The 13,828-nt window shown below is 39.3% G+C and overlaps 1 protein-coding gene across 6 annotated transcripts in view; it reads right to left on the reverse strand.

Moving 5' to 3' along the window:
• PATJ (PATJ crumbs cell polarity complex component) overlaps positions 1-13,828 on the reverse strand; it is a 157,843-nt gene that overhangs the window by 21,130 nt on the left and 122,885 nt on the right. For all 6 annotated transcript variants that reach the window (XM_053392227.1, XM_053392225.1, XM_053392226.1 and 3 more), the window contains 4 exons: positions 11,107-11,178; positions 9,321-9,435; positions 8,431-8,561; positions 2,988-3,071 (listed from right to left, as the gene is read on the reverse strand). In XM_053392227.1, coding sequence (XP_053248202.1) covers positions 2,988-3,071; positions 8,431-8,561; positions 9,321-9,435; positions 11,107-11,178 — 402 coding nt within the window. The remainder of the gene's footprint in view (positions 1-2,987; positions 3,072-8,430; positions 8,562-9,320; positions 9,436-11,106; positions 11,179-13,828) is intronic.

The raw sequence follows: 13,828 nt of genomic DNA on the forward strand, positions 1-13,828 counted from the left end.
AGGCAAAATTAAAAACCTTGTTTTTATAAGGCACATGGATGTTGGCTTCCTTTAGATGAATAGCACTTGATTTCACCTTGAAATGTTGCCAGGTATTATCCAGGTGCCTCATCCCCTGTTTTCATCCCAGGACCGCAATGCCACTGGTTACATGATTTCTCTGGGAAACAGTGGAGAATATGCAACAGATACCCGATAACCCATTTTATTGTTGAACCTCTTCCGTACAAAAATAACTTTAGCCTTCATCATAAAATGAGCCACAAAGCCTGCTCAGCCTGTGCTGATCTAGCTCTCTGTGGTATAGAGAGATGGAGGGCCAGTGTTGGCTGAAGACTTTCGTATGTGAAGACTGCAGCAATTAGACATACACCTGACAACCTGCAAAATCTCAGTGCAAACATGCACTGTGAAAAGAAATATGCACATGCACCTAGTGATTTCAGAGAAAAATAAAAAGACATGCTACCTACAAGTACTGCAACCAGAAAGTATGGGGTGAGGCATGGGTGTGTATGTACATCATGGATGTGTGCGTGTTCATGTGCATACAGACATCCATGCTCATATGCCTGGCTTTGACAAGGCAAATCAATAAAACTTAAATGAATGTAGTGCTGTACGCTGAATTCTTACATGAGTTCTAATGGCCACAAACTGTACCAAGCACCAGGGCATGCAATGGCCACATACCTGAGACTCCAGGGGATTGGCGGTTTGTGGTCTGATACAGCCCAGTCTTTGGGCCAAATTCTGCACAATGTGGCCATTGGGGGACGCCAGAGCCTCTCCGCAGGGCCACACTGCTTGGTGGGCCCATTTAAATGGGCCAATCATAGTGAGCTGAGGGGTGTGCTTTCGGCAGCAGTTCTGGCTTCACTCAAGTTTGCCTATTCATTATACAGTGGTACTTCTTTTTTTCAAGCGTCTTGGAAGCCAAATGTTTTGGTTTTCAAACGCTTCCATTTTCGAACGTGCCCTGGAAATCAAACAGCTTCTGCTGTGTGTTTTTCTTTTTTCTCCATTGACTTTGCCGACCGCCCTTTGCGCCGCAGTTGTCAAACGTTCCGGAAGTCGAACGGTCTTCCGGAATGGATTACGTTCGATAGTCAAGGTACCACTGTAAGTTATAGGCCTCCCTGCTCAGATCATTGCAGGATTTTGCATCCACCTGCCCTGTTTCTGATTAGTCCACCCAAAGTTGAGTGAGCAGGTGGGGTGAACCTTGCTATGGAATAATCAATCACTGAATTTGGGACCAGGGAATAATTTTGTTCCTGCAGACCAATTGGCCAGGCTTTGGGTTTTTGCCTACCTCAGAGCAATCATCACAACTTTGGGCAGATAAGTCACTGGGTTGGATCATTAGCTTATTGTATACCCCACTAAAGCAAACTGGGAAAACGTGCTTCTGCCCAGGAGTCCACATGGCCACTGATGGACCATAGCACCCTTCCAGGTGACGGCCCTAATGGGTTCACCCTAATTTGATGTATGGCATAGGTTGACTCTCGATCGAAGTGGTTTTTTTAATCAACCAGCAGGAGGGTTGGTTGATACCCATTGCCTTCGTCAAAGCCTACCTACAGCTGTAATCAATAAAAGTTGTGGCCAGTTTCAATCCAATACTGATGTCCTGTGCCTTATTTCTACCCTTGGCTGGCCCTGCGCCACGCCACACGCACACGATTTTAGCACCTGGGTCTGCAAACATGTTTCCTGTATGGTCCATTAACAATTTATTGGTTGATATATCCATTCTGCTATTAATGACACATTACTGTGATACACAGCTGTTATTTAAGAATAGCAGCCAAAACAAGAAACATTCGGTGAAAGAGCTGTTAAGAGTAATTCCCAAGCAGCTCTCAATGTTTTCCTAACCTCCTTACATGGAAGCCCTAATAGGTGGACTGGGAATTTCTCTTGACTTGACAGTGAGGTACTTCTATCCACTCTGCAACCATCATGAATGGACTTCCTTTCTAAGCTACAATCAAACGCCAGCTTTTTTGCTAACCCTTCCTTACCTGACATCTGAATGCAAGACACATGAAAAATCAGTAATGTTCATAAAGTGGCTTGTAAAAAAAACACACCCTCAGTTGATATGAAGATGAGTTACGGAGGATAAAAACAGCTTCTGTTAATTTCAGTTAATAGCTACAAGATTTTAAGGGTTCAGAAATAATTTTAAATACAGTGGTACCTTGGGTTACATACGCTTCAGGTTACATACGCTTCAGGTTACAGACTCCGCTAACCCAGAAATAGTGCTTCAGGTTAAGAACTTTGCTTCAGGATGAGAACAGAAATCGGGCTCTGGCGGCGCGGCAGCAGCAGGAGGCCCCATTAGCTAAAGTGGTGCTTCAGGTTAAGAACAGTTTCAGGTTAAGTACGGACCTCCAGAACGAATTAAGTACTTAACCTGAGGTACCACTGTACTTAAATCAAAATGGGCTGGTTAAATAAAGTTTGAGATTTGTTATCAGTGGTTAAACTGACAGCTCATCAAAAAGAAAGATGGTAAATAGAAATAATTTTGTGACATATGGTGACACGTGATATAACATTTATCATCTCATGACACTAATGCCTACTGTCTAAATTTTTAAATCGAACATGAGAATGCTGTTGCATATCTGATGAAAAGCAAAAAGTTGTTTGGCAATGAAATTTATGTTTACAATATGTTCATAATTTGCATTAATATGTTTTGGCCTGTATTTTATATATTTGCAATGTGATAAATATACATATGCATTTTTTAAAATACAAAATATTAAAGAAATCTGATCAATAGATGCGTATGGATCTCAACATTTTAAGTAGATGAAGTAGATCAAATCCACATTATCTATTATTATTTAGAGGAATAAGTTGATTATTTCAGCCATGTTTCTTGCACAATGCATGGTTTTCCCTCTGAAAATATTGGTTTTGTATGGAACATAGAAATATTTGCAGAGTTAAATAATGAATCTTACCTCAAGGATTTGATCACCAGCCCAAAGTCGGCCATCTCTAGCTGCTGCTCCTTCTTCATATACTTCATGTATCACAATAGCATCCTAACAGAACACATAATCTCAGTATCAATGCTTATACATTAAAAGTAAGTTCCGAGACTACAGTCCAGAATGCAGAACTGACATGAAAATACTGTGACCTTTCCTATCATCATCATTTTCATGTACCCCACCTATCTGACTGGGTTGTCCCAGCCACATATATTACGCTGATGATCTCTTAACCATTGTTGTAAAATACCGAGTGTGTTACAAGATCACTCACAGAGCCACACATTTCCCAAGAACAACTATAACCACACAGTGGGCAACTTTAACCAGCTTCATACCATGCTTTCACATATTTGTTAAGGGGGAAACCGGATCAGTAAGTTTTAATCAGGGTTAGTATTGTTGAAAGAGGATGGAATTCACTTTGAATGGAACATGCAGTTCCATAGCCTCAAGGTGTACTGTGATTAGCAGCACTGGTTGCCAATTTGTTTCTGGGTCTAATTTGCAGTGCTGGTTTTGACATTATTTCAGACCTTAGGATTGTCATCTGAGGCTCTTCTTTGGGTGTCAATGAAATAACATTTCTCCCCTGAAGTAGTTCCTTGTCTATGGAATGCTCTCCCCAGAGAGGCCCGCTTGATTCCAACTTTATCAGCATTTCAGCATCAAACAAATATGTTTGGGGTGGTATTTAGCTGCCTAGAGTGGCTGGGGAAACTCAGCCTGATGGGCGGGGTATAAATAAATAAATTATTATTATTATTATTATTATTATTATTATTATTATTATTATTATTATTATTTCTGAGCATTTTGGCAGCACCAATGACTAGACATTTTTACTCTATGTATTTTTAACACGCTTGTGTATTTTTATTACAGCATTATGTCTGCCACAGCCACTAAGGTAAAAGGGGGTTTCTTCCTCTTTCCAGTGCAAGAATCCAGATTTTGGCTAACATTAGCCATAATTGGGCTAATTATTCTGTGTAATACTTCCACCATATTATACACAGCTAGGCATGAGTGAAATCTGAACTCCAAGTCAACTTGCATTTTTAGTCCTGCATGCTTAACTTTTATAATTTAATATAAACTTATAATATATAATTTAAAACCATGGTGTTATGAGTAATGGCTGTTTTAAGGCCTTCACAGGGGTGTTCAGCCTTGTACAGCGTGGCTGCAAGTTAAATCCACCACAATAAATGAATTTGAAAAATATATTAACTTTATTACCAAGGCTGGAAAATATAGGCAGCAGCAGATGTTGCTTTAGGGAATGTTTCTGTGATATACAATTATTGTCAGGAGTAGACCCCGCCCCAAAGGAGGGAGGGAGACACTTCAAACAGCATATTTTTTATCATTTCACCAGCAATGCCATTTGTTTTGAAATGGAATGCCACATACTCCCACGGAATATTCCCAAGCTATCAGTTTTAACAACCAGCCATACAAAATTGAGAAGGATGCACATACTCTGGAGGATAAGCTAAGAATTCAAAAACTGTATATAGAAACCGGAGAGCTGTGCAGATAGCAACAGAAGGTTAAATTTGGCAGGAAGAAAGAATATGGGAAGAAATGCAGGGACAAGTATAAAATAGGAATAAATGTCTAGGCAGCCACATTTCTGACGTTGGTTTAGGGGTTATAATGAGCAAAGAACTGAGCATCAATCAAAAGCATGCTGTATCATGACAAGGTCAACATCGTTCTAGCTTGCATCAACAAGAGCACTGCTTCTAAGACTAGGGAGTGCCTATAAGGTCATAAATTGAGAGTGCTGTCTGTGTCCCATCCTTGGTACTACAGGTAGAAATAAGATTCTTGACAACCAGGATGCTCATGTCACAAAGCTCTACTTCTCCATAACATTGGAATCAGGAGATTGTGAAAGCTCTGGATTGGCGTCTGAATACAGTAGACTGGATGAGGGCTTATAAACTATGCTTGAAGAAGGAGGCTCTTGGGTGGTTCCCAAGTTTGGGAACTATACAAGGTACCTGTTCTGGATGGGGCTGCACTCCCTCTGAAGGAGCACATGTGCAGCTTGGGGGTACTCCTAGTTACATTGTTGTTACTAGAGGTCCAAATGTCCTCTGTGACTAGGATCGACTTTTACCAGCTTTGCCTTGTTCACCAGCTAAAGCCATTCCTGGACAGAGATACCCTGCCCACTTTGGTCCATGCAGTGATAACCTCAAGACTGGATTACTGTAATGCGTTCTATGTGGGGCTGCCCATGGGTCTGGTTTGGAAGTTGCACAGGCTGCTCATCTACTACTGAGGCAGGTTCATGGTCCTTGCCTTGATTTACATAATTTACATCACCTGAACCATTATATCCTAGTTTGATTGTGGAGATAATCTGCAGGAGCACTGTTGGTCACTCCCCGAGTTGGAAAGGCTCATTTGACAACAACAAGACACAAAGCCTTTATAACTAGGATATAATGGCTCTCCCAGTGGAAATTGGCTCTACCGGTGGAAAGCTTTACCAAGAAAGATTCAGCAGGTAGTTTCTGTTTCAACTTTTAAAGGCCAGCTCACAACTTTTCTATTCTTCTTCTTCTGCTATTCTTCTTCTTCTTCTTCTTCTTCTTCTTCTTCTTCTTCTTCTTCTTCTTCTTCTACTACTACTACTACTACTACTATTTGCTGCCCATCTGACTGGGTTGCCCCAGCCACTTCTACTCCTAAGCAGGCAATTAAGAATAAATCTTTCCACAATAGTTAATTGATGTCTGTTTTAACCTCTTTATGTGGTTTTTACTGTACAGGTTTATGTATTTTTGTTATCTGCTTTGATCTTTTCAACAAAATATTGATTTATAAATAACTATGTTTTATCATGTTTTTACTGAGCCTTAAGCACATAAGCATGTGATAGGAACAGTAAAATCTACACAAAATAATGCTCCAGAGTGGCTTTCAGCAGCTAATTCTAATGAAAATGAACAGGTTTCATTTATTCAGTAACATGGAATTTGCTTTCTGTATAAAGTTATTCATCACAGGAAGAGCAGTCAGCAGGAGGTCACAGAATGTGCTCAGTTTTAAAAAACATTTAAAGCAAAATAGCACTACATCACTCAGGGCAAGGTGACATGAAGTGAGAAAGACATGGAGGAGGAAGAAAATATTAATATCCTTGCCTGAAAGCAAGTATTGTGATAAAGATATGGATGGAGTTGGGTTTTTTTGAAGCTTCCTCCTTTGCAGTCCCACTAACAGTATTTACAACCACTCTGCTGTAGCGAAAAGTCAAGGTCTCATGTCAAACTTCTGGTTTGTTTCTATGGCATGAGTGATCATGTATTCACAGAACACTGGATTCATTTGCAGTACAAATTACTGCTGAATGAAAAAAATGCTTAAGGCTGCATACAGGAAGAAGGTGTGTGGTCAAATTGCTAATGCATTTACCGAATTAAAAAAGCAGTTTAAATTTTATTAAGCATGCTCCCATAACTGTATAATTTTCACAAGAATAGTGAAAAATGCAGCTGGAATGGCCACAAAGCAGGAGACGGATTTCTCTTACAATCAGCTTTTCAGACTCCCTTGTTATATGAAAGTCGTAAGATCCAGTCCTACAGCCTAATGTTAGCTGTGGAGATTCACTGTTGTACAAACTATACTTTAGTCTTCAACAGGTGAATCAGGACCAAATACCAGGTTGCAGCTTGACCTAAAATGGCTCGTAGCTACAGCATTCCTATCATACAAACGAATGATTTTTTAAAAAAATTAAGAAGTTGGTGCCCAAATGCTTGTTTGGACTACTGAAGGTGGGCCCCTGGTCTCAAAAGGATGAAAATTGCTAAACTGTAGCTTCATGACATAACAATGGGCAAAAAATATGAACCATATTTTTCCAGTCTTCTGAGACATGCCTGTGGAGAGCAAGGAGGCAGCAGACAGGAAGCTGGTAGAAATTTCATTTCTCCTGTACAAAACATGATTATTTTGTAAAAAGCCCAACAATACCCAAGTAATATCATCTGATCAATCTGCATTTTGACAATAAAAGTCAAAATTTCAAAGAGGGATTTTTCAATGAAGAAATCTGTTAATCCATGGGAACAGTTTTCACATATTTCTAATAAGAACCTACATATGTTTTTACACCTCCAGTGATATTATGCAATTTTCACACTGATATTGAAGTTCACACTTTCAAAAGCTTATCTTTGGTGCAAAAAGCTATTATATTTAGTCTCCTGCCCCTTTTCACCATATACTTAAGAGAAAATCTAAGTGCACGTGTCTGGTACTCAACATTCATCAGAAAAAGGAAGCATCAAATATGCAACAGCAGATCAAGCAAGGTGCATAGTTAAGGTTAAGCTATGCTGCGTTAAGGGAATTTATGCGCAACTTAGATAGCTTTAAGAGGGGATTAGACAAATTCATAGAGGATAAGGCTGTCAAAGGCTAATGCTCATGATGGCTATATACTATCTCCAAGATCAGAGGCAGCATGACTCTGAACACCACTTGCTAGTGAATCGCAGCAGGAAAGAGTTATTGCCTTCATCTCTTTTTTGGGTGGGCTTTCCATAAGCATGTGGCTGGCCAGTGTAGGAACAGGACACTAGCCTCTGGGTCTTTGGTCTGCTCCAGCAGCAATCTTCTTCTAATGTTCTTACGAAGAGGATGGCAAGCAAATGAGGTTATGTGATTTGGTATATTGACTGCTGCTTTCTCTCGTATACATTTTAATTATAGCTGTTGCTTTCCTAGCCATATTATGTGCTAGCTAGCCAGGCTGAAAAGCCCAAATCAAATGGAGTGTATTCTTCATTTTCTATAACTTTTCACACTGAAATTTCTGCTAATTCTATATTTGTAATAGAATTCAGTTTTGCTTGCTTCAAACAAACCATTTACTCAAGATAAGGTCTATTCTTGACTTACCAACTAAAATGCTTGTTTGGAGCAAAACCAACCAAAATCGAATTAGTTCAGGCATAACAGCAAGTCAAAGATTACTCATAATGCATAGATCATTAATGGCTTACTGTATCTACCTAAATTACCATTTTTTATTATTGTAAGTCACATTGAATTCATTTTAATAGGTGGGAAATAAGCTAAATATATAAGCAATAAGCAGCTTCTTTTGTTTTAAAGACATGCACAACAGAGAATGCTTAGAATATAAGAAGGTGATCACACATCTACTCATACATATTGGCCATGACATGCTTTCATTAAATTTGTGGCTATATTAGTATCCACCAGTGTCCTTTGGAGAGATTAAAGGAACATCCAAGCATACACGTCAAACATGTATTATGGATTTTCCACATTTCTTTCCTTCATTGTACCAAAAATGGAGCAGCTTTGAGATTCATGAAAACTTGAAATAGTATTCCAAAACCACCAAACAACTTACAAGTGGTGTATCCTTTCCTCCTACAATACTGAGACCAAGGCCTGATCGCCCCTTGGAGATTTCTATAGTCATTTCTTGTCCAGGAACTATTGGGCATGTCGCTGGATCCACCAGAGGAAGCGGAAAGCCACCTGCAACAAATGATAAAATGTACCAGTGAACAAAAGCACAATTGCCAAACAAAGAAAGAAGCTGCACAGGAATAAACTCAGTGTCGAAATTTGGTGTGCACCTGCATCAAATTCTTGTGATTTGAGGTCTGCTGCTTTGGATGCAATTTCACAATTCACATGCAAGTTAATGTTTAGGGAAGGTGACACACCATTCTGATAAGCTAGGGCACTCGTTATATCTAGCTGCACACACATGCTTGCTCACACTCGCACATCAGATCCTCTTCTGGATCTTCTGCTACCCGAAAGGCAGTCAAGAGCTTGCTTTTCACCGCTGTTGACAAGTTTCTTCACTCATAATATTGGTTTATTCATACAAGTAGTGTGACAGAAGTTCACAATTATCAGCTGTGGCAACCTCTGTTATTTATTAATACATTATGGAATTTTGGTGACTGCAGAATTAGCATGGCTGAGATTTCTGAGCCCTGATCTCAGCAGTTATACTGCTCATGCATCATTCTTATGAGTGAAGGAGGACAACAACGCCTGGCCTTTCCATGCAGCAGAGTGAGGTGGTAGATAAAATAGGTTTGTCACATGAAATGTTCTAAGAAAAAATACATTAAATCAATTGCATGTAAAAGTAAATGGCATTGTAGCTGTTAATCTAGACTTTTAAATTAAAATAAAAGAAAACATTGCATGCTACTATCATGCTAAAAAGCTTTGTATTGAATGAAAGGTATTCTTCAGATAGAAGTAAGAAGTTCATACTTCTGCTGGTGAACTCTGTCTCTGAAGAATAAGAAGGTGCCGGAGCCAAAGATATCTTGTGTAAACTGATAGGGATTACTGTTGAAGACTTTGATTGCTTTAATTGGTTACGAAACTGGAAGGGAAAAGGGGGGGGGGAGAGATAAATCAAAGACATTGAACTGTTAAGCCTCCTAAAATCCAAACAAGAAGTTGAAACTACAGTACAGAGATTTTTTATATAGATCAAAAGTGGGGAGCATAAAACAACATTTAACAACTTTAGAAGTAATAATCTACTTACCTCCGATGCTGCAATTTCAAAAATTTCAGTCAGAGAACATACTCCTGAAACATTATTTACCATAAGGTTTAAGAGCTTTGGTAAAATCTTGACACGTGTTTTACAACAATCCCATGTTTTCCATTATTATTTCTGGCTGTTTTACAAGGTCATTTAAAAGCTTGCTATTATAAACTAAATAAAAGTGTACTTTTTCTGAGCTAAAAGAGGTCTGCTACAAGAGCCCACAACTGTACCTACTGTGTGGTAGTAAAAGCAACAAAGAGGGGCCACTTCATTGCTTCTACTGTCGCGTCTTTCAGCCATTTGCGATGGAGTTTGTCAGGACGGTTCTTAAGTCTTGACACTTATATTGGTGATGGAGCCCAGGACACCCCAGAAACCCTCTGTGATTTGCTTGCTGGGCATTTTGAGGAAGAAGTTGTTCACCTCTGTAGCGAGCTAGATGCCGTAACTGATGCAGCTTTGAGTCAGCTGTGCTTTGTGGGATCAGCTTTGGGTTTTGCAGCCTGATGACACTGACCAGGTGCTTGAGAGTAAGCTCCCAAGGATGTGCCCTCTTCACCCTTGCCTTTCATGGGTCATTAAAGCTAGATGGAAGGGGCATGAATGGGTGGGCCCAGGGTGTGATAAATGTCTTGCATTGGGGGGTGCACTTGCCTCCTTGAAGGTAGCATTAAGTAAGGACACCCCTGAAAGGAAGACCCTCCCTGAACTAAATAGCAAACAACTACTGTCCAGCTGCAAATATGGCCTTTGGGGGCAAGGTCCTACTCAAGAGGATTGCAGTCATTATTTGGGGACATTTTAATCTGGTTTCAAATCCAGATTTGGGATTGAATCAGCCTTCGTTACATGGATGGATGAGGGAAAGAGAGGGAAAAGGGGCACCACGCTGCAGCTCCTACTCAACCTCATACCAGCTTTGGATAGCATCTTCCTGGACCATCTAGGAGAGATTGGGGCCATGGTTCTGCAACAGTTGCAACCTTATCTCCAGAAAACATCACTGGATGCCTATTTCACCACCCCAACTGGCTTTTGACCTATGTGGTGCCATGGAGCACTGCATTGTCTCCAGTGCTATTTAAGAACTAGATGAAGTCATTGAGAGCTGTCAATAGGAAAATTGGTGTAAGGTGTTATCAGTACATGGATGTTACCAAACACTATTTCTCTGTTGACACTTGAATGAGGAAGGACTGAGAAGGCCCTGGATTGAGGTCTAGATGCAGAGGTTGGTTGAATGAGGGATAACAGTCTTATTCCTAATAAGATGGAGGCTTGTAGCTAAGTGGATGAAAATGTATTTGCCTTAGGTGTTTGTTTGCAATTTTTTAAAACCTTCTCCATTGTTTTTTCTCTCTGTCATTTTTACTTTTAAGTTCGTAAATCACCTTCAGAAACATGTTAAACCAGACTCACATATACATAATAACAATAATAAATTGTTAATAATAATAAAATAAATGAATAAGAAACCATTTGGAGTATAATACATACATTTTCTGTAGGTTGCTCTGCCGTTATTTGCTGGTTCTCTATCACCTGCTTGTCAAGCTTGGCACCGACATCCTATCAAAAACAACCCCCAAATTAAAGGTTTATCTGAAAGCAAAGACCTCTGCAAAGATACACACTTTCAAGTGTAACCTGTTTTATTGCAGCCCTCATTCCCTGAAATAAATCGCCCCAAACTGAAATACTCAATTCACAGTTCAATGCACTTGTAGACCAGATAGATTACTGGTCCGTGTTAAACGCTCTTCAGGTGAAGCTTAGTATCATATAGAATTAGGAATATATTGCTTATTTTTTTCATGTGGCTCATTTAAGATTAGACCTCTCTTACTACATTTAAGTCCCCCTGAAGGCCTACCTTGTCATCATTTTCTTAGACAGCAGGCCAAACTGAGAAAAGGCCATTTAGTGTGAGACCAATCAAAATCCAGTTTACTTCTTTGGGAACACAGCCAAGTACCCTAACTAGATAGCTGCTGTGTCTGTAGGAAAACTACCACAAAATGCTTATAATGCAGATGCCTCAATAAGGACAAGAATGCACAACTTAAAGAAGATGAACTGCAAAAAATGCTCCCTTTATTTCTTCAAACCTAAATATAACTAATTTGTCTGATTAAATGTGATACCCATGTTTGTGACATATTCTGTGCTTCTGCAGTTACACCTTTAATATGTGAATTTTGTTTTTAGCATTCTAAGATATTGCCTTTTGCAGAAGAATAACAAAAACACCCATTTATCCCTTATGGTTCGGAAAATAAGCTTGTAAAAAATGTTTGGTGAAATATCAGACATTAAAGGAGAATGAGGTAGACTTCCAATGTTCAAGGGATAGTAATTTTGTACTAGCTTGTGTATAGTAAGCTTTTCTTATTACACAAAATAAGCAATTTTCGAAGCACAACGTGAGACACCATAGCATAACTTCCAGACTTTGAATACAGTATGCTTATTCAAACAAAAATCCTGCCAACGAAAGCATCGTTTTCCACCTGCTTTTACAAAATATCATAACAGTGGGACAAAACAGATAAGTTAAAAATTGATGTTTAGTATTATGAGGAATGTTTAGTATTATGAGGAATGGTTGAGCTGAAATACTGAAAAGATGCCACAAGGAAAACATCCTTCAAACATTTGTTTCCCACACACTGCCAGCTGCGCCCTCCAATACTGTATTACACATGATTATATTTTAAAGAGACAGATTATGCTGCTGAAAAATAAAAATAGAAACACCCCACTGGATTTGTGTGCTCATCAGTATTTTATTTGTCACAGAAATATCGGGAAATATTAGTATGAATCTCTCCTTTGAAGCCATCAACTTCAGCTGATGCTTGACAGTAGGGCAGATTCAAGGACACCTGCCTTTCAGCATTAATAGTGATCAAGCTGAAAAAGCCTCCTGCTGAACAGAACATTTGATTACCCTGTATGTACAGTGAAGCAAAGTAAGAACACACATCTAAAAACCACACTGGAGCTATCACTCATGCTATTTCCCTGTTAAGTCAACACGGAAGGTTTAAAATCACTTGTTTATTGGGAAGGGAGAACCTTCCATCTGCCTCTTGTGCAATGCATCAAAGGCATACCCTTCAAAATGTAACAAAACATTTTCTTGGGTCACTTTTAATACATAACACAGCATTTCTACTAGTAGCATATACACTGTGAATGAAAGCCACAGTTGCATTTGTCTCTGCATGTACAAGTTCAGGATCCTTTTGAAGGTGATCGCTTGCAATTTAAAGGACCCAAGAACAGATGCCTTAGACTAGCAGCAGACCAGGGTGGAGAAACCTTTGGCAACTTCCATCAACCCTGATAATTGGTTATGGTGACTTGGCTGATAGGAGTCAGAGTCTAACATCTGGAAGGCCATAAGGTTCCCCAAGCCTGCAAGGAACTTTTTCTAATAGCTGCTAGGGATAGATGGATCATTATATTTCTGATCTGTTTCTGCTTGTCTGTGTTCAGCCCCAAATCCATTCCATCCCAATTCCACATTTCTCTGCAATTAAAACAACAACTGCACAACATTTGTAATTTTGTATGCAATCAAAACACTTTGTGATAAATACATTAAAAAATGTTATCACTGTGTGTGTGTTTCAGCTGAAAACTGTTTCATAAAATTCAGGGAGGAGTGACATAAAAAATACTTAAGTTCTGATCTGCACACCTGAGAGGTGCAAATCAGATCATTTTTTTTTTTTGTAGAGTCAAATTCCTCAAGGATTCTATTGTCTTCTTCAAGCCCCTATGAGCATAGAGCTCCTACTACCCACCTATGCAAAGTCCAAGCTGCACCAGCATGGAGGGAACTTTTACTTTCCCAAGCCAACAATGGAAAAGTCCAGCTTCACATAAATTACTGCTTCCTGAAGCCCACCTTTGTGATCCTTGATTCCATCATATTTTCCCATTATGATTATGGATAAAAGGCTAACATATTAAGCCAAAAATGTTCAAGATTGGGAACTGATTTTTTAAAATTTATTGTTATGTCTGAATATAGCCACTCAGAAGGCAACATTCGAATAGTATTGCAAAATAGGCTGTGCACAGAGGAAGAAAACAGAAAAACCAGCCTACATAATAAATTTCTAGGCATTTGTACTGTAGCTAATAGCCTAACTCTCATTTCTGGAGTCACTTTTTGCTGTCAGAGGTAAAACAAATGTAGACCAGAGGG

Source organism: Podarcis raffonei, chromosome 6 (genome assembly GCF_027172205.1).
Source record: "Podarcis raffonei isolate rPodRaf1 chromosome 6, rPodRaf1.pri, whole genome shotgun sequence".
In the NCBI taxonomy this organism is placed as follows: domain Eukaryota; kingdom Metazoa; phylum Chordata; class Lepidosauria; order Squamata; family Lacertidae; genus Podarcis; species Podarcis raffonei.